The sequence below is a fragment of the Sitophilus oryzae genome, unplaced genomic scaffold, assembly GCF_002938485.1.
Source record: "Sitophilus oryzae breed Bouriz unplaced genomic scaffold, Soryzae_2.0 scaffold_1122_pilon_pilon, whole genome shotgun sequence".
NCBI classification, from domain to species: Eukaryota; Metazoa; Arthropoda; class Insecta; order Coleoptera; family Curculionidae; genus Sitophilus; species Sitophilus oryzae.
This window is the reverse complement of record NW_022145752.1, coordinates 346,386-372,625: the sequence shown is the minus strand read 5'-3', so window position 1 is coordinate 372,625 and position 26,240 is coordinate 346,386. Positions and strand designations below refer to the sequence as shown.

Sequence of the window (26,240 nt, the reverse complement as noted above, 5' to 3'; positions counted from 1 at the left end):
ATCTTAGTAATAGATGTCGCCGTTAATTTTTTTGACAGCTTAGACAAAAATATTAGATAAACAGCTGATTTTATGACGTTTAAGAAGTTGTTTAATTTTTACCGAAAGTAAATAAAAATGAACTGTTGTAAAGTGTTGTAATTACAGTTTTACAATCTGGCATTTTATTGCCATATGATTTAGTAAGATTCCGTAAAATTTTCTAAATCGTGGCACTGTTTTATTTCAAATAGCATGGAGGGTGTATTGTGGAAGTGGACAAATTATTGGAATGGTAAGTTTTATTCTATTTATTATGTTTTTTTTTTAATTTGCTATACTTAAAACCACAATCAACATTATATTTCTTGATACAGGCTGGCAAACTCGATGGTTTATTCTTGAAAATGGGGTTCTGAGCTATTACAAATCTCAAGAAGAGGTAAACCAAGGTTGTAAAGGCTCTATGAAAGTTCAAGCTTGTGAAATCAATGGTAAAATATTCTAGAAATACATTAAAAATACTTTTTAAACTCAATATTTTTTAGTAAGTCCAATAGATCATACTCGTATGGATTTAGTGATACCAGGCGAACAACACATGTACCTTCGGGCAGCGACTTCTCAAGAAAGACAACAATGGTTGGTGGCTCTAGGTACCGCAAAAGCTTGTGTCCATAACAGAAAAGGCAAAGAAAACTGTGAGTCTAAATAGTTAATGTTTTATAGAACATAATTTTGAGTAGAATACCTTAATTTTTGTAGTAAAAAATCCGGATTCTCTGAAAACCAAAAAGTCTGAACTGAAACTATATTGTGATCTCTTAATGCAACAGGTGCATGTTATAAAGAACTCGGCACAAGATAGAGAGGGGCCTAAAATCGAGGTTTGTACAGATTTTTCTTGTACTCTAGACGTATATAAAGGTATAGTTTGGTTTTAGGAAATGGATGAGGCTACAAGATTACTAGGAGCAACCTGTGACACTTTTATAAAGACACTAGATGAATGTATGAAGCTATCAGCTAATGCTGTGTTCAATACAGCTATTAGTAATGAGGCTACAGTACCCCCATCTGTAAACAAAAAGGTATTGGTAATCTTTATAATATTTTTAATGAATTCTCTTTGTAAAAATTCTTGTTTTAGGTATTAAATCGTTCGAATTCTGGCAAACCATAACCTTAACTGTATATTAGAATTCATGGCCTTGATGTTGAATATTTTCTGTGTAATATCTGAATATCTGGAATTACTTTTATATATTATTATGTTAGATTGTAAATAATTTATCTTATTCTTAACGAATTACTTTTTAAAATATTTATATACCTATTTTATGCATTTGTTTGAAAAATGCACTACTTTAAAAAAAGACAAACTTAATTATATTACAAATAAAATTGTGTGTATTTTGTATTCTTATTTTTTTTTCTAGTCTATTATTGTATTGTCTGTTGTATTCTTCTATATTAAGGGAACAATATCTTTTATTTTATATATAGTTTTTATTGCATTTTATATAATGTATGTATATTGAGTAGTACCGATGAAAACATTTAATTGGCTGCCAAAAAATGTTTAATTTTTGTTTATGAAGATGTCTATATATAAAATATAAAAATTCAAATAAAATGTATTTATAATTGTGTTTTTATTTTTTAATAAATTTTGGATGAGTTTGAAATTAGTATTTATTTTCCTTTTCTTTGTGCTTAGATGTACCTATTATCAAATTTTGCGAATGTTTATTTATACAGAGGGAATCAGGGTTTTTAAAAAGCTTGTTTCCTAGGTTATAAGATTTTTTAGATCTTTAATCTTTTAAAAAATATACAGTTACAGGGTGTATCAAAAAAACAGGTACCATCTCTCGTGAGGAGATTCCTAACGTAAAATAAGATTTATTTTTCATATCAACATAGGTCCGATTCTGCTTTGTTTCGTAGCTACAGGGGGTTGTCTTAATATTTTTTCGATTTATCGTAATTTTCTTCCAAGTACTTTTAGCGGTTCGAATGAAATTTTGAGGGTAAAAGTTACTATAAGTGCAACATATTTTAATGCTAAAAAATTTTAATGCTTCATCAGGGACGTGCATATTATGGGTTATCACAATATTTTTCAAAAAAAAACATGTATTATTGACAGATGGCACATGTTGTTTGAAACACCCTGTATAAGTAGTAGTAAGGAAGATGTTAAAAACGTTTTATAGGTATATACAAGGAGATCAAATATATTTTCACAGTAAACTTTCATTCAAAAAAGTCCTAAAATGGTGTTGATATAATATCATCAATATGAACATATCTCAATTAGTAGGCTCACTAATTTCAAATAAGTCAAGAGCAAAGTAAGCTGTGGTTTAAAGGGGCCCACAGACGATACAATCGGTTGTACAACTGATCGTACGATAGGTTGGACAAAAAATCGTCCAGACAAACGTAACGACATTCTAAAGCGACTTGTAGTACGATTAGTTAAATGTTTTAAATGAATTAGTTCAGTGACTCAGTGTATGTTTGACTATGCCACAAACAATGTCAAAAAACCGTAGCTGCTTTAGTAGAGTCGCTTTTTATGGTGTAAAAAATGGCTGTTACAATGGTCTCCATAAATTTCAATAAACTCTGTCCAAAACTGTCTATTTTCCTCCATGATGAAACACCACAATCTCACTATACGATGTATTTCTGTATTAACATAGTAGAAACAGCCACAGACGTTCAAACTTGTCGTTGATCCAACCAAGTTGTACGACAGATTTTTAAACATGCTGAACTAACAAACTATCCAACCGCGTCTTAACGACAAGTTGGACGACAAGCCCACAGAAATTACGATTATCGTTCAAACAGTTGATTCAAACCAAATCGTCCAACTTGTTGTACAACAGATTGGATCGTCTGTGGGCCGTTTAAGAACTCAAATATTGATTGTTCTTTTTTAAATATAATGTAGCGTTTCTTAGCAACCAAACTTCTGAGTTCTTACAACAGTATAAACATGCTTAGTCGACAAAATACCATGAAATTCACAATATTAACATGTCTTTATTCAAACTAAGACATTTCTGGTCAACTACTAGCGAAGATGACGAATATTTCGATCAAAATTCTTTGTTAGTGACTAAATTAAACTCTGATTTCGATTATATAGTGACAGCAAGTCAAAGTGGTGTCCTCAGGATTTTTAACCCCCTGTCAGAAAATACTGACGATGGGCAATTGGGAGAATATCATCCAAACGATGTGGTGGTGGAGCGAATTTTTGATTTGCCCATTTTGCAAATTGGTAGTGGGAGACTAGTTTCGTGAGTTTTTGAAAAGCACTGTTCAATGTTTAATTTTTATTGTTTTTTTGTATAAATAATATTTCAAGGGGAAATCAAGTCACTCATCTAGCAATTCTACATCCTTTATTACTGTCTGTATATACTCTGATAATCAAAGCAGGGAAAACAAGTCATGGTGAGTACATTATACAGGGTTGTTCACCACATACGACACGGACTATTGTAGCTAAACGATGAGATTTTTACAAATTGTAAGTTTTGGGTTCGATGAAGGACTATTAGAGGTACAATTTAAAAATAATTTTTCAAGATACAGAGTGTCCCAAATAAGTATCAAAGTTGTATTTTTTAAATGGAACACCCAGTATATCATTACATTTTTAGTTTCTACGATTAAAATAAAGTTTGATTGCTTTATTATACTTAAACCTTGCCGTTTTGAAATATTTTCAATTTTGTGAAATTGCAGTAAAAATTTTAGGGTTCATTTTCTCCAAGCGGTATCGTTTTTAATACTAAATATTTACCGAAGTTTATTTACCGATGTTATTGTGTTGCAATAATAAAAATACTAAGAGTGTCTAAAAATTTATTTTAAATAATTATTAGCTTCAAACGGCAATAACTTGTTTAATTTAAATGGAACACCCTGTATATTTTACGAGAATCAGATGCACAATTTAATTGTCTATCAAATTACATTATACCATTTTTTACCTATCTCTTTAAGTTTCCGTAGAAAATGCATTTTCTTGTAATTTAGAACTTATTTATCAATATACCCATGGACTATTGACATTTTAGATTATTTTTAAAGATGTCCCAAATTTTTAAAGAGTACAGATACTAATATTGTCGATATAATTCGTTTATTTCATTAAAAAATAAAAAAAAACTGTTTAAATATTTGTTAAAGAGGATCAATTAATATGATTCCAGTATTCAAACTACATTAACTGACTGCGTTGATTAATAATAATTGCTCCAAATACTAAAAAACTGAATTTTGTATGGGCATTAGACAGTGTGATAAAAAGTAACACCTTAAAATAATATTTCATTTTTTAATAAATGCTTATTTATAACAACAGAGACTTTAATTTGATAACTTATTATTATATTGATTTCTGACTCAAATCCACATTTATTTATAATAATTTATTAACGAACACAATTAAGTATGTAATTAATTAGTATATGGGCGGAAATAATGGTGTTATATTTAATTAATGGTATACTCTTTATAAAGATTTAAATAGTTTTCTTTTTTGCATACAAATGGGCTAGTAATATTATCGTTTTGCTAAAAACGATAATATTACTAGTCTGTACATTTTGTACATTTGTTGCTTTAAAAACAATCTAAAATGTCAATATTCCATGGATATATTGATAAATGAGGTCTAAATTATAAGAAAATGAATTTTCTACGAAAACTTGTAGGGATAGGTAAAAAATGGTATAATACAGTTTGATAGACAATTTAATTGTGCATCTGATTCTCCTAAAATATATAGGGCATTCCATTTAAATTAAAGAAGTTATTGCCGTTTGAAGCTAATAATTATTTAAAATAAATTTTTAGACACTCTGTATAAGGTAGTATTATTTTTATTATTGCAACACAATAACTGATCAATAAATAAACTTCATTAAATATTTAGTATTAAAAACATTGATACCCTTGGAGAAATGAAGCTTTAAAATTTTTACTGCAATTTCACAAAATTGAAAATATTTCAAACACGGTAAGGTTTAAGTATAATAAACTTTAATTAAATTTACCTTTATTTTAATCGTAGAAACTAAAAATGTAATAATATACAGGGTGTTCCATTTAAAAAAATACAACTTTGATATTTTTTATTTATTTGGGACACTCTGTATCTTGTAGAAATATTTTTAAATTGTAGCTCTAAAAGTCCTTCAACGAACCCCAAACTTACAATTTGTAAAAATCTCATCGTTTAGCTACAATACTCCGTGTCGTATGTGGTGAACAACCCTGTATACAACGTGTTCAATGTTTTTAGTACATATATGAAGAAAAGTTTAAGTTTCATGGAAAATGTTAATTTTTGATAAACCAGAAGTTAAATATCTTGTTTTGTATAAGTAGGTATACTTTGTAGTTACAACTTTTACCTAAAATAAAACGTATGTACAGGGTGGCCCAGTACGGTGATTCAAATATATTTTTACACTAAAATTGTAGTTCTTTCCCATGTAGTTGTACCATAAAATTTATATTTCATAATCTATACTGAGTAGTTTTTAAAATATAACCAATAATTGTAATAATAATAATTAAATTAATTTATTAATTTATTAATTTATTAATTTATTAATTTATTAATTTATTAATTTATTAATTTATTAATTTATTAATTTATTAATTTATTAATTTATTAATTTATTAATTTATTAATTTATTAATTTATTAATTTATTAATTTATTAATTTATTAATTTATTAATTTATTAATTTATTAATTTATTAATTTATTAATTTATTAATTTATTAATTTATTAATTTATTAATTTATTAATTTATTAATTTATTAATTTATTAATTTATTAATTTATTAATTTATTAATTTATTAATTTATTAATTTATTAATTTATTAATTTATTAATTTATTAATTTATTAATTTATTAATTTATTAATTTATTAATTTATTAATTTACTAATTTACTAATTTATTAATTTATTAATTTATTAATTTATTAATTTATTAATTTATTAATTTATTAATTCATTAATTCATTAATTCATTAATTCATTAATTTATTAATTCATTAATTCATTAATTTATTAATTCATTAATTTATTAATTTATTAATTTATTAATTTATTAATTTATTAATTTATTAATTTATTAATTTATTAATTTATTAATTTATTAATTTATTAATTTATTAATTTATTAATTTATTAATTTATTAATTTATTAATTTATTAATTTATTAATTTATTAATTTATTAATTTATTAATTTATTAATTTATTAATTTATTAATTTATTAATTTATTAATTTATTAATTTATTAATTTATTAATTTATTAATTTATTATATTAATTTATTAATTTATTAATTTATTAATTTATTAATTTATTAATTTATTAATTTATTAATTTATTAATTTATTAATTTATTAATTTATTAATTTATTAATTTATTAATTTATTAATTTATTAATTTATTAATTTATTAATTTATTAATTTATTAATTTATTAATTTATTAATTTATTAATTTATTAATTTATTAATTTATTAATTTATTAATTTATTAATTTATTAATTTATTAATTTATTAATTTATTAATTTATTAATTTATTAATTTATTAATTTATTAATTTATTAATTTATTAATTTATTAATTTATTAATTTATTAATTTATTAATTTATTAATTTATTAATTTATTAATTTATTAATTTATTAATTTATTAATTTAATTTAATTAATATTAAATTAATTATTATTATTAATTTCATTTTATTAATTTATAATAATTTACAGTGGCGAAATGCCCATATTTTTTGGAGGGAAAATATAACCATTTATAAAATAAATTTTCTTCACATTTAGAAATTCTCCTCTATAAAAAAGGAACTTTTTTAAATGAAGATTTTTTTGAGAGAAAAGTATTTTATAAAATATAATAATATATTCTCTTTGCTGGCTCTGGAGCGAAATATCGTGTGTTTTATTTTCAAAAAACTGAGAATAAGTAGAAATATGTCGATTTTGAGCAAATTGCTTAATAAAACAGAGCTGGTGAAAAGTTATGTTGCTCTATCAGTATGTATTTTCCTAATAATATGAAAATAATTGTTGTTAAAAACAGGAGGTGAATAATATTGTTGCCACTTACTTTTGTGTAGGTAAAATAAATATTAAAACACTATTCGAGTTTTTTAAACCACAAGCACTGCCAGATTGATAACTACTGTCGAATTTAGAGGCCCTATAGACCCATTTATTAATAGAAAGCTTGGTACAATTACATGAGTACCTAAAAATAAACATAATCACTTTTATCAAGTACTCTTAAAACACGTGTGTAGAGCTTGTAATAGATTTTTAAGTATACCTATATTGTATGATCGAAAGAAAAAAACGACGCCACATGGTCTTTGAAATGAAAATTGATGCATTTTTTACAGTGAAAAGTTTTTTTTAGTATATAATGATTAATTTTTTTCCATAGCAACTGTTAAAATTGCCTTATATCTATCAAAAATAGTAGATAAAATAGTACTGTAATCGTAAGGGTACATTAAATGATACTTTAACAGCGAGGATAGGTTAAAAACTTTATTTCTTCATACATACAGTTTACAAACTTTAATGCGTTTTATTTCAGGCAACCAAAGTTACCTAGAACTCGTCTACGAACACAAGCTAAGAAGAAGTGCCTACAATTTAGTCATAGGTCCGTTTGGATCATCACAAAACCGTGACTTCATTTGTGTCCAATCACTTGATGGGTTGTTGACGTTTTTCGAACAGGAAAGTCAAGTTTCCTACGTGGCTTTGACGGATTTTTTAATGCCATGTCCCATTTCTTACATTGCCAAGACTGACAGCTTTGTTACTTGTAGTTCTGATTGGCATATCGTTTGTTATAAGTGAGTTTCTTACAGCTTATTCAGATATGTTTGAAAACACGTTAAATAAATAAAAATTTTTGATGATATAGAGAAAATTTTAAAATTAAAATACATACAGGATGTCTTGTATAAAAATACATACTTGTACTTGTACAGGGTCTGGCAAAAGTGCGTCGGGCATCTGTAGCTCCTAGAATAAAAAACTTGGGAATTTTGTTTAAGGGCTCGAACTCACTGACGACCAGGTCGCAACGACCTGGCCGTCGGCTGGCCGGATGTATTGCGTTTATAGCTGCGGCCAGATGAACGACCAGTTTCAACAGAGTTGTCAAATCTAACAATTTTTTACGTTTTACCAATTAGAAAATATTGTTTCAGAAATGTTGAAATATCCGAGTTAACTAAAAAGCGAAGTTGCTATTCATGAGCCTATTAAATGTTGTAATATTAAATAATGCATTTAAAATATTCTTGGATTTTTCGTTAATAAATACTGGTGTGGTAAATGGAACAAGTAAAATCTCCAACCCCGTTATTTCCATGTTTTTCAAATCCGCGATGCCTGCTATTCCATCAGTCGTTTCATAACAGAATATTCTACATCCTACGTCTATGTAATTTAATATGTGTAGAGTGAGCCATGTAACTCGTGAGATTTTCAGCATTATATCAATAAAGGACAAAAACAGTATTGTTCCTAAAGGTGCGTCCAGACTTTGGCATTTTAGCCCGAACGAACCGAGCGCGCACGAACAAGCAGAACAAATAGGCCGAACAAAAAGCATTGTGTACGCGCGACCGACAAAAAGGGAGATATTCTGTTTCTTTTTTCTACTGATATGGCGCCCTTATCGACTTTAGAAGTAAACATATTAGGGCCATCGTAAAAAAAAGTCGTCAGACACTGGCTCTAAATATAAGCATGTAGAAAGTTTAGCTTTCAGTTATTTCAATGTTTACAATATAACGAAGAATCTACAACAGTAATTACTTCTATTTTTATGAATGTTTAAGTTACTTTCTTAATTTTTTTTAAAATAATGTACCTAGTAGAAATATAGTCCAATGAACCTTGTTTGAAAAACGTTAAATTAAATATAATATTTAAAATAGAGTTGTCCTCCTTGTACATGACTACAATACAACTAAAAAACTAATTTAATAAAAAAAACAAGTGGTTGTAGAAAAACTTTAAATGTTATTTATTTTATTTTTTAACATCGAAACTCAAAGGTATAATAACAGGTATCATACCAACTATAAATAGAGTAGGTATGTCATATAAAAATGTTTTGAGTTTTTACTAGAATCGACCCTTGATAAAAAAAGGGATTAGATTTAAGTTTACCTTTGATCCAGTCTGTATACTATTTCTTTGGATTTTCTGCACGTGTGGAAAAACTACACTAAAACACTATATCTTATAGAAACTAAAATATTGTGCCTTGAATTTGAGGGATTTCATCTGAAAAATTATTAATTTGGAAGAAAACCGGCAACAAGCGGCAGAAAATAATAATATTTCCGTGCAGTCTTCTGGTACAGATGCCCGACGCACTATTGCCGGACCTGTAATAGTATAATTAAAAGATGAAAATTATATTTTATTATAGGAGGAAACTTAAAAAAAAACGTTTTTGGTGTATATTTACAGATATAAATCACTTTCCGAAGCCTCAGACGAGTCAGTCGATCCTATCTATTCGAAACCGAAAGTTGTGCCAGACTGGACCTATAATTTAGGAGAATCAATTATCGATTTGACAGTAATAAACGACATCATTAACAAGGAAGCTTGGTTAACGATTTTGGGGGAGAAAAATCTCTACTCCCTTAACCACAGAGGGAGTTTAAGATTTATGAAGAGATTAGACTATCCTCCAGTTTGTTTTCGATGCTACATTTTAGGTAGTTACAGTGATTTCGTTTTTATTTTTAAAATATCAATCGTTATTATATTAAAACCTTTTGGGGATATTTATAAGCTTAGTGCCATTCTCCGCCGGTGCTGCCACCGTCGGAGAATATCGTAAACAACTGATAAGTTTACAGTTGAGGGTTGGAAGCTTTGGTGTTACACAGCAAAATAAAAACACTAAATCACCACTATACACCAAAACACTTTTACTTTTACACTGGACGCGCGTTTCGCTAACCATGTTAGCATCATCAGCAGATGATTATAAACTAAAATACAATCTACAATTGGAGCGTTTATATACTCGCTCAGAGTGGGCGTGGCAAGATCTAGCCAACCGAGTCAGAAACCACCGAGCGTAACAGTTAGATTTCCGCCACTAGAGTAGTAGGAACAAAGAACTTGAAGGAATTGGACCGTTGTCTCTGTTCATACTATCTTTACATTTATTAATTCTGATGCTTTCATATGCATCTAATTGTCTGTAATTTGAGACTTGTTTACGTAATTTTAATTTATTAAGATCTATACAATGTTCTTTATCAACAATATGTTCGGCAACGCAAGATTTATCCGGTCTACCATATTTTATCTGAGCTAAATGTTCTTTAAATCTAGTTAATATAGATCTTCTAGTTTGCCCAATATATTTCTGATTACAATCTTTACAAGAAATTTCATAAATACCCGACCTTTCTAGTAGAGGTGTTTTATCCTTTGGATTACCTAATAATTGTTGTAATTTATTATTAGTACTATACACAAGTTTATAATTGACATTCTTAAAAATTCCTTTTAGACCACGGGAAAACTGTCTATCAAACGGTATTGAAAAATATTTTGACGTATCTTTCTCCACCTGAAAAGTCGAATTTTCAGAAATCATTAACCTATACCTACATTTTCTAATTATTTTATCAACTAGTGAAGGAGAATATCCATTACACTCAGCTACATTCCTAATGTAATCTCTTTCTATTTCATATCTTTGGTTGGAAAGTGGAAAACTAAGTAATCTATGAACTAAGAAATTTAAACTAGCCATTTTATGTTCAATACTATGATATGATTCATTAGGAATATATCTGCTATTCTAAAAGTGTTAGAAAGTATAATTTGTTAAAATTCTGAAAATACAAATAAAAAAGTAAATATTTTGGTATCTTCGGAAGGTCTAACTTGTCTTTAAATGTATTATTCCATCTAAAAAAACTTTTTAGATGAGTTCAACTACGGTATCGATCATAGTTTTAATCACCGGTTTTGCTAGTGGGGTCATAATTGGACCTATTTCGGTTATAATGTAACAACCAATAAAGTAACAACACTAGACACAAATTTGGAATAATACAAAATAATTTGAAATACACTTCTTCTATTAAAAAAGAATAATCCAATTTTGATGTCATTTGTAATGTATGCAATACAAATCTTTGTACTGTTCACAAAAGCAAAAGAGTATACTTGATACTTTTTTAGCTGTCTTTAATTTCACTTTTAAAAAACCAATTTACTCAATTTTTTAAACATATTAATAATTATTTTTGTTTCCTATAATAAATAATGGAAAATAATAAGTTTAACATAATTTTTTAATTGTCTTTATTTTTTAATTTTCCTATTTAATCTTGTAGATTCTTATTTATTTACTCTGATCGTCTCAGAAATCAACATGTTACTAATCTACCAAGGTACCACCCTCAAATGGTCAGCACATCTTGACTTTCTTCCAGTAACCATTCACAGGGCCTTCTTGAAACCAATGAAGGGTACTCTGGTGTTACTAAGTGAAGAAGGACGCTTAGAATGCGCTTATTTGGGAACAGAACCTTGCTTATTTGTTGCTCCACCTTTAAATGTACAAGAACTGGATTATGAGAAGTTGGAGAAAGAATTGCTGGAATTGGAGGATGTTATTAGGACCACTAATAACAATGGTGAGTGAAAAGTAACTAAATCTTTTTAATTTCTAATATTTGAGGGGTGGTTTCACCCTCTTAGAATTCGAGTTTCGAAAAATCCCTTCTTATCGAACCTCTACACCCTAAAGTCAATCTGTTTTCCAAAAATCATCTTTTTACGTCAAGCGCTTTAAGCAGGGTCGTGATTATCAATGAGCAGATTTTTCGAAACACCCTGTATACATTTTTAAAAAATCTTAAAATATGTAAAAAAACAAAATAAAATATACGTGTTTAAGGGTTTTTTCGGAAACTTGACCGTTTTTTAAATAGAAAATATTGTAATATTTGAGGGGTGGCTTCACCCCCTTGGAAATGGAATTTTGAAAAATCCCTTCTTATCGAACCTCTACACCCTAGAATCAACCTGTATGCCAAAATTGAGCTTCTTACGTTGAGTGGTTTGAGCAGGATCGTGATTAAATCCAGTGAGTCAGTCACTTAAGGATTTTATATATTAGTATAGATTACTCTACTAACGGCTGGCAAAGCTTAGTCTTGGGTCGAGATTTCCGTATGTAAGAAGAGTACAATGCGTTTTATAATGTACCGAACAAAGAGGGAACAGTAAACACGTTGCCAAAGACATGAAATAAACCTAGAAACTGTGCACATATTGCTAAGAGACGTGGAAGGGGATATAGCAGATTTAGCTTTTTTCGGGTTCTTGTTATTACCGATTCTGAATCGTCCTAGAACCCTGCAGCGCATGCGCAAATGAAATAATGTCTTCATATTTCCTTCTGCGCATACGCATCACAGTTCTAGGACGGTTCAGAATCGGTAATAACAAGAACCCGAACAAAGCTTTTGTCGTAGTCGAGCGGCCGACCCAATCAGTACCTCTGTCAGTAGGTACTTAAAGTTCTAGGGAAAGGTGTACATCATGCGTTCAGCTTCACGATTTAATTACGTCTCGTGATACTTAATTTGTTTATTTATTAACGTCGTAATTTTCTATATAGCTTGATTTTTTTTAAGTGCAAGCTAGAAACACTTGCATTTTTGGTAAAAATAAGTGGAATTGAGTGGGTGGTCGCGCTATTAGAACTCTGAATTCAAAAATCGATATCTCGAAATCTATTAGAAATAATAGATTGTAGTTTCTTTGTTAATATTTCTGCTGTATTTTCTTTGTAGACAGTATGTGAAAATCTTCATCAATAAAAAAATTACACGATTGCTAAAAATTGCTATGCTCTAAAAGTAAATGGATGGATTGTTTACAATTTTTGAATGGAAAAAACAACCTTATCGAATTTTTCTTATGTAAACATATTGTTACGTTTTTCGTCGGTTCCGTGTGGATAGAAAGTCACAATTTATTTAAACACTATTTATTTAACACTAATTAACAAAAACAATAACGATAAAAGACTTGCCGTACCTCATTTCTAAATGTCGTACCAATTGCTGATAATCTCCCTGTTCCGATGGTGACAGTGTCTGCAGGATATCAGTCGCATCTCCTCGCAGTGCGACAGTCAAAGCGGTAGCCTTTTCAGCGATTGTCCAACCGTTTGCTCTCGCAGCGGCCTCAAACTGGCAAAAATAATTGGCCCAAGCGGTTTTTCCGTCAAACTGTGGAGGCTTAATAACTGACTTTGAGGTATACCTATTTTCGACTAGTTTCGGTCCCTCCGATGTTTCTTGACATTTTGGTGAATTTGACTTCACTATTTCTTCTCTTAAATTTTCGATTTTTCTATTTACATCTTCCTCAATCTCTGTTATTTTGTCTTGTGTATCTGTTATCTTCTCTTCTAATTCCCTGGAATTTTCTGTTATCTTTTCTTCTAAATTAAGTATTTTATTATTAAAGCTGGCCTGTATGTCTTTAGAATTTTCTGCGATCTTATCATCTAAAATATTAATTAAATCCTGGGAATTTTTCATCATTTTATCTTCTAAATTATTCAAATTGCTGTTTAAATTGTCTTGCAAATTTTTCAATGACGAGTCAAGGTCACCTTCCAGCTCGAAGTAAAATGTGTCAGGATCCTCACCTTCCTCCACCAAAACGTCTCTCAGTCTAGCTTGCAAAATGCTTTTCTTTCCATCTGTCTCGCACTCTCTCTCTTCCAATATGCATTTCAGTTCGGGCACTTTCAAGTCTTTCAACAATTTTTTCGAAGTCATTGTCAGTCTTATTTATTTTTTTTTTGTCTATCACACACGCCACACTTGACACCAATTGTTACGTTTTTCGTCGGTTCCGTGTGGATAGAACGTCACAATTTATTTAAACACTGTTTATTTAACACTAATTAACAAAAACAATAACGATAAAAGACTTATAGAACTATTTACAAACGATTTATAACTAAGAATTTATTTTGAATTTTAGCGCGTCAACTGCACTGGTATATTTATAACTGCCCCCTGTAGGCCACCGCCGCCGGCTTTTATACCGACAGGTAAAGAACTCTAGAATTGTCCATAGATCGTTAGGTGCGTAGAGAAGGTTTTCGAATGTTCTCGTATGTACTAGGCCATTCCAGTGGGACTCGATTCTTCTCGAACGAATGAATCATTGCGGTGTCTATGCGATGTTAAGGTCATCCGAGGGCGGGCCATATTGTGAGGTTAGGTCGAGTCCACACCGGCCCGCAACAATATTGTAAAATATCAGATCTTGAAAATAAAAAAAAGTTTCAATATCTAAAGTGGTTCTTGAGTTATGGCCTGTTATGTGTTAAAAAGTTGAGTTTTTAATTTATCGCGATTACTGACGTTTTCTCGTTATAAAATAAATGACACCCTAACGATATCCTTATAATTCCATTTCAGATGCTCAGAAACATGTCTAATGATTTTATCTAGTTATCTCTTTAAAAAAATGTATTTTAAAAATAAGCGGTTTGCGATCGTGATTTTACTTTACTTGATAGGGAATGGCCTATATCGGCAACGCCGCAACAGCACACCGTCGCGCGTCGCGTCGGTCGGTCGCATTTCTCTCACTCAGACTTGATAAGGTCCCTATGCGATTTACTTCCACACATGTAAATGCCGACCCAAAAGTAACAGTTGCCAGCACGGTATATGAAACATTTACAAAAGTATTCTACTTGTATGTCACAAGTTGTTATCAAGTACAAAAAAGTAAATAAATAACAACAAAATATCTTTTTTCAGATGTAGCTGTTCAAACTAATATAGAAAAAGAACTACAACTGAACTTAACTGTGAATGAGAGTATAGAAATATGTGTTTATGAGCATAATATGAAAAATGCGGCAAATAATTACATGTGCTGTGTAACAATAGATATTGTTCCTCAAGTTTCAATTCAGGAAGCTCAACTAGCTTTGCTTGTACAGAGACCATTGAAGATAGTACCAAATAGTATGTTCTACAGGTAAATAAGACCTATTATTATATATGTTGGAGGCAGATAGAGGAGGCGAATTTCGGCCAATGTCCAAAATAATTAGACATATGGCGATTTGTCCATACTAAACTTGCCAGGGGATAATCTTTTTTTGGTATCATATAGCAACAAAAGATTAACACCCTCCGCATTGAAGTTGAAACCAATGCAATCAAAACTCTTTCGCGTAACTTTGTGGATATTGGTAGGTATATTTAATTATAATCGCCATATGTCTAATTTTCGGCATCTGGCCTCCAACATATACATTTATTTAATATTATAAAGTAAGATACTGTATAATCCAAAAAAACGGTTTATGAAACATTTACATTACATTATAGCACTCGTGCTCCTCTTCTATGTTATAAAAATTGATAAATGAGGTGCCATATTTAAAGTTGCCACAGGTGGTAAATTCCTCGACTTCCAGTGCATAGAGGCTGCTCGGAAGCTTAACCCAAATAGATCATCTGACAGGGGAATCCAGTAAGTTTTCCGCAATTTTATGCGAAAACTGGAAGAAAAGAAGTTAAAAGGATTTTACGCAAGTTCACCTTCACACTTTTTTAAAATAAAACTCGTAATGGATCGTTTTATGTTGTTAGTTTTATAGAAAGAAAGAAAGTTTTAGAGAAACTCAGTAAAAACATTTAGTGTATTCAAGACTGTTAATATACAGTTCATACCAAATAAACATTTAGTTACACGTGATTAAGCTGGAAAGCCACAGCGTCCCTTTCGTAACACTCACTTTCTTAACAGCACTTAGGAGACATAAAGGGCCATTACTACCGCTTTTCCGTTCAAAGTAGTCCAATAAAGTTGCGATGAGTATGTAATAATTATTCTCATTTATCATAATACAAGTCATGTTGGAACCACCTTATTGATGCGCGAGTTAAAATCTCTAAATTTAACTTTCCTAACATGTCTTGAAAACCGTTCTCTAAAAAAACGTTAGTAACGTTCACCGGCCAACGTATCCTCAAAAATGTATGGCCAAGAAAAGTTGAACCAATAATCCTACACGTTTTTCTTCATTTGAAAAATTCATATTTACAATTTTTGTCTATTTTAATTTACAAAGTTTGGATGTGACAGTTTCACATTTCTGAGAACAACGACGATTGAACTTGTTTCCATGGCTAACTAAGTGAAATTGTTTAAAAATGATAAGAATTGGCTTTAACTCAAATATATTATAGCTTATAACGCTGAAAAGCTTTCAAAATGACGCTTTTTATGAAGTCATGGCCAACTATGATTTCCATTTAAAAAAACATGTATTTGTGTCGTATGTCAAAAATGACAGGCTTTAGAAAAAAAAGGATCACACATTCTCATTAAGGATGTGATTATCTACAACTTTTATCTGAAAACTTTTTATCTAAAATAGATTATAATGGAATTAGGGACAATTTTTAAAATAGCCTAAATTTGTTTTTTTCGAAATATCTAGTAAGCTATGAACGTTTTCAAAAATCTGAAAGATGCATATTTATGATCCCACAAAACTGCAATTCTTTTCAATTTAACTGACTCTCTATCTTCAGTAGTTTCTGAGATACAGATACACATAGAGAACGTCGTAGAAAACTCACCCTCTATCTTGTTCTAGTGGACCAATTTTCATGACCAATTTTTAAACAAAGGATTATAAAATTATATATAATTTTTCTCTATTTTTCTTAAAATTACTTAATCCGGTACATTTTTAGCAATCTGTCTGAAAAAACATCAATAACCTGTTACGTTTTCCCCGATGAATCTACCGAAGTGCCAACACTAGCTTTGGAAGTAAAGCTATCCGTAATATCCTCCTTGGGAGTACCAAGAGCCTTATCCAGAACTACCTTTTTACCGATGAGCCTGATTATGGAACCCAGCATTCCAGAAAAGGAAAATACTCATAAAATTACTTTAAGTACAAGTGAAGCACCTATAGCTTTACCAACATTATTTTCAGGTAAAGTTAGTATAAATATACAGGGTGTTCCATAATGACATGCATAATATAAACTGTGTGATATAAAACAGTGGTTTACTCTCTATATTTATTTTTACAGAATACACCCACGAAGGGACATCAGCGAACTCTATAGCTTTCAAGAGTCCAGCTGGAAAAACTGGGACGATACTTTTGGGAAAATCATCAGAAAGATATAGACTTCAAGCTGAATCTTTGACAACTTTAAGTCTGCTCGTGGAACAGCTTGTTTCGAGGTTAAAAAAATACTACAGTCAAAACGAGACGTACCGGGTCTCCTTTAGTTCTAGCTTACCAGCGGGTGAAATCTTTGAATACAGTCAAAAGCATTTTTTGGTAAAACAAGAAGTAAATAGCTTACAGGTAAGCAATATATCAGTTTTTTATCAATTATTTTTTCAGTAATAAATCTTTATTTGTATAAAATTATACTTAAATCTATACTAATATACAGGGTGTTTGCAAAATGCGAAAAACTTCAGGGGGTGATTCCTTGTTCAAAATAAAGGGTAGTTTGCTTTATAAACGTTGGGTCAAAAGTCAACCATTAGGGAGATATCGCGGTACAAAGATAGCGGAAAAATAATGTTTTTATTTTTTATCTTGAAAACGAAAAGAGATAGACTAATGAAATTTTACGGAAGCATTACTGTTATGAAAACACACTTTCTGGTAATTTTTTCACTTTTTTAAAATGAGTGGAAGGGGTTGAAATAAACTACCCCTATCATTCCTGTTAATGAAATTTAAAGAAAAATCTTATCAAACACATGGAAAAAATAATAATTTTGATAGTTTAGTTTATTTAAAAACTTTTTTATCTCTTGTGTTTTTTTGATAAAACTCACCGATTTGAAATTAAAAAATAAAATGTAAAGCATTACATGTCAGGACAAAAAACATTTTTAGATTAAGAATCTAGTGGGCAGCTGTAATTTTTTTAGGAAAAAATCTAGTCAGCCGCTGTCACTTTTTAGGATGTTTCTAATATTGTTTTATTTGACATTACCCTACTGCAATACGTTATTATCTAGATTATTATTATTATCATTATTATCACTAGATTATTATCTAGATTATTATCACAAATATTTTTAGTCCTGACATGTAATGCTTTACATTTTATTTTTTAATTTCAAATCGGTGAGTTATATAAAAAAAATACAAGAGATAAAAAAGTTTCTAAACAAACTAAACTATCCAAATTAATTTTTTTGCATATGTTTGATAAGATTTTTCTTTAAATTACGTTAACAAGAATGATAGGGGTAGTTTATTTCAACACCTTCCACTCATTTTAAAAAAGTGAAAAAATTACCAGAAAGTGTGTTTTCATAACAGTAATGCTTCCATAAAATTTCATTAGTCTATCTCTTTTCGTTTTCAAGATAAAAAATAAGAACATTATTTTCCGCCATCTTTGTACCGCGATATCTCCCTAATGGTTGACTTTTGACCCAACGTTTATGAAGCAAACTACCCTTTATTTTGAACAAGGAATCACCCCCTGAAGTTTTTCGCATTTGTTTTGAAACACCCTGTATAAAATCCTTAAGTGACTGACTCACTGATTAATCACGATCCTGCTCAAACCACTCAACGTAAGAAGCTCAATTTTGGCAAACAGGTTAATTCTAGGGTGTAGAGGTTCGATAAGAAGGGATTTTTCGATATTCCAGTTCCAAGGGGGTGAAACCACCCCTCAAATATTACAATTTTTTTTTATTTAAAAACGTTCAAGTTTCCGAAAACACGCTTAAACACGTATATTTTATTTTGTTTTTTACCTATTTTAAAATTTTTTAAAAATGTATACAGGGTGTTTCGAAAAATTAGGTCATTGATTAATCATGATCCTGCTTAGAGCGCTTGACGTAAAAAGCTGATTTTTGGAAAACGGATTGACTTTAGGGTGTAGAGGTTCGATAAGAAGGGTTTTTTCGAAACTCAAATTCTATAAGGGGTCTCGAAGGGGGTGATACCACTCATCAAAAATATTAGAATATTTTGTATTTATAAACCGGTGAGTTTTTCGGAAAAACTCTTAGACACGTATATTTTATTTTGTTGTTTTACATATTTTAATATTTTTTAAAAATTTATACAGTGTGTTTCATAAAATATGACCATTGAGTAATCACGATTTTGCTTAAACTGCTTGACGTTTAAAGCTGATTTTTGGCAAACGGATTGACTGTGGGGTGTGGAGGCTCGATAAGGAGGGGTTTCTCGAATCTCAAATTCCAAGAGGGTGAAAACGCCCCTCAAATATTACAATATTTGTTATTTAAAAAACGGTTAGTCTTTCGGGAAAACCCTTGGACACGCATAATTTATTTTGTATTTTTACATATTTTGAATTTTTTTAGAAAATCATACAGGGTGTTCCAAAAATTTGGGTAATTTCTTAACCACGATTCTGCTTAAACTGCTTGACGTAAAAAGCTTATTTTTGGCAAACGGATTTTTCGAAAGTCAAATTCCAACGAGATGAAACTACCCCTCAAATATTACCAAGTTATATAATATCGTCTATTGTTTTTTCTCATGCTGACATAAATGGGAGAAAATTTTATCCAGTTTGTATGTTAATGGAAATTCTTGCTTTGCTTTATCATCACCATTACAAATGATTAATTCGACGCGAATGAAGTCGCGGGTACACGCTAGTAATATTATATACAGGGTGTTTAATAGGGTGTTGTGATACATCATTGCATTTGAGATAAAATGATTGAATAAAAATTTTAAAGAAGATTGACGATTCATTTGATTATAATTTAGTGAGTAGGGAAACGTTAATGAATATTTTTATAATTTTGTAGAATAAAATATCGCAGCTTAGTTCACAGTACAGGCTAATACAAAAACGACTAATCGCGAAATACAGAGCAAAGAATCCATCAAGTTTGAAGAGTTTGGAGTTGTTGCTTGATGATACTTATACGGATATTTTGGAAGCTACTGAACAGCTGGAAAATGAGATGGATAACCTGTCAAAAGCACAGATTGATTTGTCCTGTGTGGTGCATTTGGTGAAACAACTAATTGGTATGATGGAAATTGGTAGTGGGTTGATGGAAATGATCAATTCGACTTTTTGTACGAGAGTATACGATTTAGAAACACAGGTATTTCCACTAGTAATACTATAAGAGGTAGATGTACGAGGCATGTTTTTTAAGTAAGTACCGTTTTGCGATTCCGCCGCCGCAGCGCTACGGTCGGCGTTCCGCCCATGCGCGCTGGTTACCTACATCTCTTGTCTATGCACAGACGCCAGTACAGTCTGATTCTTCATCGTATACGTTGTTTATTGAGTGTTTAAGATGCCTCCTACAATCGTGAGCCCCGCCGATTGTGAAGTACGGGCTGTCATACGATTTCTTAGTGCTAAAGGCGTAAACCCGATCGATATTCATCGTGAGATCTGTGAAGTTTACGGACAAAACATTATGAGTGATGGAATGGTAAGGAAATGGGTGAGAGCATTTAAAGATGGCCGCACAAATGTGCATGATGAAGAACGGAGTGGGCGTCCTTCGGTCGTTAATGAAGGTTTGGTGCAGAAAGTGGACGAAAAGGTGAAAGAAAACAGACGCTTTACAATTTCATCATTGTGCGACTACTTTCCTCAATGTTCTCGTAGTGTTTTGCATCGCATTGTGACCGAGAACTTGAATTACCGGAAATTGTGTTCACGTTGGGTTCCGAAAATGTTGACGGATTTGCACAAAACCCAACGTTTAGGCAGTGCATTGACTTTCCTTGAGCAGTACCACAATGAAGGTGAAGATTTTTTAGACAAAATTGTTACTGGTGACTTGAAACATGGGTGGCCTACGTCACACCAGAATCGAAACAACAGTCCATGGAATGGCGACATTCATCATCACCCAAAACAGTGAAGTTTAAAGCAAACAATTTCTGCCCGGAAAATCATGTGCACAGTTTTTTGGGACAGAAAAGGAGTATTGCTAGTGGAGTTTCTGCCTCGTAATGAGACAATCAATGCAGCATCTTATTGTGAGACACTGAACAATCTGCGCCGTGCAATCCCAAACCAAAGGCGTGGCAAGTTGAGTAAGGGTATTGTTTTGCTGCATGACAATGCCCGTCCACATGTGGCTAATCGGACCAAAGATCTCATCAAATCTTTTAAATGGGAAACTCTAGATCATCCTCCATACAGCTCTGATCTGGCGCCCAGTGACTACCATTTATTCCTGCACTTGAAGAAACACCTGGGCGGTCAGCGTCTTCAAAACGATAACGAAGTCAAAACAGTTGTGATACAGTGGTTAACCAGTCAGGCGGCAGAATTTTATGAGGAGGGTATTGAAAAACTGGTGCCACGTTATGACAAGTGCCTCAATATTCACGGAAATTATGTAGAAAAGTAGATTAAGGTACAGGCTTTCATGTAAAAATAAAATTATTGCGATATCTTTACACGTTTTTTTAAGTCCAAAACGGTACTTACTTAAAAAACATGCCTCGTATATGTAGATTGTACAGGGTGGCGCCTCTCATCCGCCGCGGAGGCTCCAAGGAGAACGACAGTTTGTATTGAAAAGTAATTTTGTGAGCATATGTAGGGAAAATCAGGGGTACAGGGTGTCCTCAAAAAAGTTACATATCAAAGTTGTTACTTTTGTAATAGAACACCCTATATATTAATTGATTTTCGGATTCTGGGATAAAAATAAAGGTGAGTTTTATAAGAGAGGTATATGACTAAAATGTAAGGTTTTTGCCATATTTAACATTTCCTAGAAACAAAAAACAATTTTTAACAATTTTAAATTGGAATTTACCCGGTATAGTCTAATATGTAGTTAAATTAACTATTGTACTTTAAATCAAATTAAAACTTGATCCAAAAAGTTGTACAGGGTGAGACAAATTTAATATTGAGCGTTGGTCACCTTCAAAAGTATTTTATTCTTTTATTTTAAATGGTAATGGTAAAACACCCAGTATATTATTCCGATATTCAATGGAGAATTCTGTCTCTTCTGTCTAAATTCCCCATTGAACACCGGAAAAATATACTGGGTGTCCCATTTAAAATAGAGCAGTAACTTGCTTTTAAAAGTGACTAATATTCCATATTAATTTTGTCTCACCCTGTATAACTTTTCGGGTCAAATTTCAATTTAGTTTAACATACAATGGTTACTGTAATTAAATATCAGGTTATACAAGGTCAACTAAAATTTAGGTAGCTGTTATCGAAATTTAAAATTTACTCTTCATTTTCACCAAATGTGAAATATGCCAAAATACTTATGCCGTATAAAATAGCATTGTTCCTAAGCCTTCCAAATCCACAACAATACACCGGACATTGTTACCGTAGATCGTCTGCGTCGTTGCTTGCAGATTCAGGAGTGGATTTATTAACTGTTAAAAGACATGGTGGTTGGCGCTCTAACACAGTGGCAGAGAGCTATATAGAAAATTCCAAAGAAAATAAGAATAACTGTCATGTAATATTTTGGATAACATTTCTGGCAATGATGGGTCTTCAACAAGTTCAAGCACTCAGGAAATAAATTTACTTTCTAAAAATTCGACTCACCTGTCATCGTCTGGAATTAATTTAACCAATTGTACTGATATTATAATTAATGTTTACAATAAATAAACGTATTTAGGTACCTTTTTTGCTTGTTTCTTATTTTAAAATTTGCGTGTTATTATGAATTCATAATAGCACTAGTGCCAACCATAAAATAATAAATACAAGAAGAAGTGTCAAGTCAATGTTAAATTATGGAAACAGCGTGGCTGCCTGGGTAACTAATTTTCAAATATGGCGGCTGGGACAATTGACATGACATAGACATGACAATTTCAATTTTATGAAATTTATTTCCCTTTCCGGTTTTTAATGGCGGGCTGTTCAGTAGGTTTAAATGAGGGTTAATATACTTTTTACTCTTTCTAGTAGTAAATAATACAACAAAATTACTCAAAAATATTTATTTGGAATTTAGAACAATGTAAATATGCAAATCAACACAATTAAAGAGCTATAATCCAATAAACTACTGTATCAATATCAAATATTTAAATAATATCAGAGATGCTGTGTTAAAGCGAATTAGTAAAGTAACAGTGCATTGACTTACAGAAACTTGAAGATAAATAAATGTTTTCACAGCTTCACGGACATAAAACTAAATAACTGGAAGCAGGAAAAAGGCAACCGGAACCCACACAAAACCTGGAATCAAAAAAAATATGTAAAAAATATAAATATAGGTACATAAGACTTTTGTGAATTAAATCAAACAGGACTTGAATGTAAATAAAATGAATAAAAAATATAATACATATACATCTAATACCTCATTTGTATTTTAAAAATAATCTACATACATAGATTTATAGCATTATTGCTATGAAAATACATAATAGGTACCTATGTGATATGTAATTACGCATTTCTGTTCATCTTGTAGAAAATTAATGTAGGCTAATAATAGTTCAATAATCATAATTTACCTTGTATAACTTGCTTTCAATTTCTCAAAATCACCGATCAGTCTTTAAAGTAGAGATACGGAAAAATCCTTTGCAAAGAATATCCCAAGATCCTTGGGTTTAAAGACCTTCTTTCTTGGGCTAAAAAAATATAAAAACAGTTAATATATTACCTATTTTTACATATAATATGGCCCATACCTACTACACGCAGAAACGTCGATTTCATCATTTTCTTCATGTAATTAATATCATATATACTTTATTAAGGAACAAGTAAGGAACTTTATATCAAAAAACATCTTTGTACTTATAAATTTCAGTCGAAATATCAGAAACAAACTTCCAATCAAATCTAAACGGCAAAAATTAAAATGGCGCCCGACCTTGCCAGAGGCCTCGGGAGCTGACGCTGACACACAGACAAAAGACAAAAGAACAGGACGCCGACGTGCATAAAAATGTTCCGTAGCAGAAATTGACAGAAATCATATAGAAATATTCAGATTTTTGTCTAGGACTGTCTAGAAGCCCATGCTTTCTGCCTGGGTAGAACCGCGCCACAACTGTTTCCAATTTTCCGGTTTACTGTCACCCCCCTGGTGCCAACCAAGCCATAATGACATCCAAATGACAATGTTAAATGTGTCATAATGACATTGTCGTAGATTAAAACTTGAAGAATGCTTAAATGCAAAAACTGGGCATCATTTTTAACTCATTTTCTTTTCTTTTTAGTACAGTATAAATTACTGAATAAGTTTTGCTCCTTTTTAGTCTTGGGAAGATGTTACCGATACATCTTTGTGCTACCTCTTAAGAACTGCCTTAGCTAAAACAGATAAAGACAAGTTAAGGGTGGCTCATACTAGTTTTGAAGAAGTGAAAGATATGAGTAAATTCGAGAAACATTTGAGCCAAGTTTTCGAGAGGATACAGAAGAAGCAAAGCTTGAAAGAAGAAGACGAAACAGAAGATGGTAATACATTATAATAATTTCTCAAAAATTTATTCTTTTGATGAAACGACAATTTCTTTAACTTTAATTAATCTCAATTAGATATTTATAGATTATTTCCTTCACAATACCACTAAACAATATTTTTTTTTCTTTAGTGGTGTAATTCATATTTACAAATTATTTTTGGCAAGTAAAAAGTCAATATGACATTAAAAATGATTTTTTAAACTTCTTTTTGGCAACAACAACTTCAATTTGACATTAAAAAATTCAATTTAGCTAGTAGCATGCTTGTTATTCAGATTTTTCTGTAAACATATTTTTCTGTAAAATAAAATAAAGAACACTTTTATATAATTTTTTTTAATCAAAATATTTTCGGAAACAAAAATAAATTAATTATTAATACATAAACAGCTATTAAGCAACTAATAGTTATTTTTTATACAAGACGATAAAATGGTATTTTATCGTCGATCGGGAGACGATAAGGCAATTTTATCGTCGTGTATAAAACAATATTTTTTTCTATAGCGAGTTACGTTTTAAAAAATATTCAGAAATTATTATTTCAAGGAATTTATTCCGCGTAGAAAAAATATTGTGCTGGGCTGGCCTTGGTTTCTATGCAATTTGACAAATAAATAAAGCTGTCTCTTTAGTTGTCAGTTTTGAGTCAATATTTTTTAATTCTCTTTCGTGTCGATTGCTGATTGAATTGGAGCCAGAAATGGCTCAAAACGAAATAAGTAAATTACCAACAGATATTCAAGCTGAGGCGAGAAACGCCATATCCAAACTACTTACATTTAAATCCCGAATAACTTATGAAAAGGAATACAAAAATTTTCAAAAACGGATGCAATTAAAAAACGTGCGAGAAGAAATAAAGTTTTTAACCTATTCTCGCTGTTATAGTATCAATTAATCTACCCTTGCGGTAAAAGTACTATTTTATCTACTATTTTTGATAGATATAAGCCAATTTTAACAGTTGCCATGGAAAAAAAGTTTAATTGATATCAAATATATTTTTTTAGATGTACCAGCTAATGAAAACACGAATCCAGACACTTCTAAAGAAGATTTCCACCTGGATAAACCAATAGGAAGCCAGTTTGGAGTGTCCAGCACCAGGTTATTATCGGCAAGGAAAAGCTTATCTAGAAGACGTCATAAAAATGGCACTGACACTGATGAAGCAGTAACGACTGTAGCTAAAGTTTGATAGGGACATTAACGCTTAAGTACCGGTATAAATTGTTGTTAAAACATTTTATAGAGCTATTAAATATATATATTTATATAAAAGAGTTGTTTTAATTAAATAATTAAGTGTACAATGTGAACGAAAGCGATATGAGAGGGTAGGCGTAAAATAAACACTTTAGTGCTTGTATTTCCTTTCATAATTTCGTTATGAATTTCTTTTCTGTTTCTATAAGTTGCCTTACATTGTTATGGAACACGGTTCCTGAAAAATTCGTTAGTGTCACCAAATTAACAAATGCCATAAGGCTGTGTTTCTTTTTCTTTGTGGAAGATATTGTTTAAGGTCACTGGAATTTTTAATTTCTGTAAAATCTAAAGAAAAATATGAAATAGCCTAAAGAAATTTCAAGTCCTGCTGTAGAAGGCAATCCCATG

At 30.6% G+C, this 26,240-nt stretch overlaps 2 protein-coding genes across 4 annotated transcripts; both read left to right on the top strand.

Moving 5' to 3' along the window:
* Positions 1-59: 59 nt before the first annotated feature.
* Positions 60-1,565, top strand: LOC115886035 (pleckstrin homology domain-containing family A member 3-like). The gene is made up of 6 exons (XM_030905067.1): positions 60-274; positions 357-473; positions 528-680; positions 745-866; positions 924-1,070; positions 1,130-1,565. The coding sequence occupies exons 1-6, from the start codon at positions 235-237 to the stop codon at positions 1,160-1,162; spliced, it is 612 nt and encodes a 203-aa protein (XP_030760927.1). The 5' UTR covers positions 60-234; the 3' UTR covers positions 1,163-1,565.
* Positions 1,566-2,982: 1,417 nt separating this feature from the next.
* LOC115886097 (protein PTHB1) lies at positions 2,983-25,872 on the top strand. Of its 3 annotated transcripts, none has more exons than XM_030905160.1 (11): positions 2,983-3,296; positions 3,365-3,453; positions 7,652-7,916; positions 9,553-9,806; positions 11,550-11,753; positions 14,916-15,138; positions 16,872-17,119; positions 17,220-17,503; positions 19,966-20,271; positions 24,410-24,611; positions 25,634-25,872. In XM_030905160.1, the coding sequence occupies exons 1-11, from the start codon at positions 3,031-3,033 to the stop codon at positions 25,819-25,821; spliced, it is 2,529 nt and encodes an 842-aa protein (XP_030761020.1). In that variant the 5' UTR covers positions 2,983-3,030; the 3' UTR covers positions 25,822-25,872. The 3 variants fall into 3 exon arrangements, with proteins under 3 accessions (XP_030761020.1, XP_030761014.1, XP_030761029.1); XM_030905154.1 differs by having other exon boundaries at positions 11,451-11,753; XM_030905169.1 differs by lacking the exon at positions 19,966-20,271 and having other exon boundaries at positions 11,451-11,753.
* Positions 25,873-26,240: the final 368 nt, after the last annotated feature.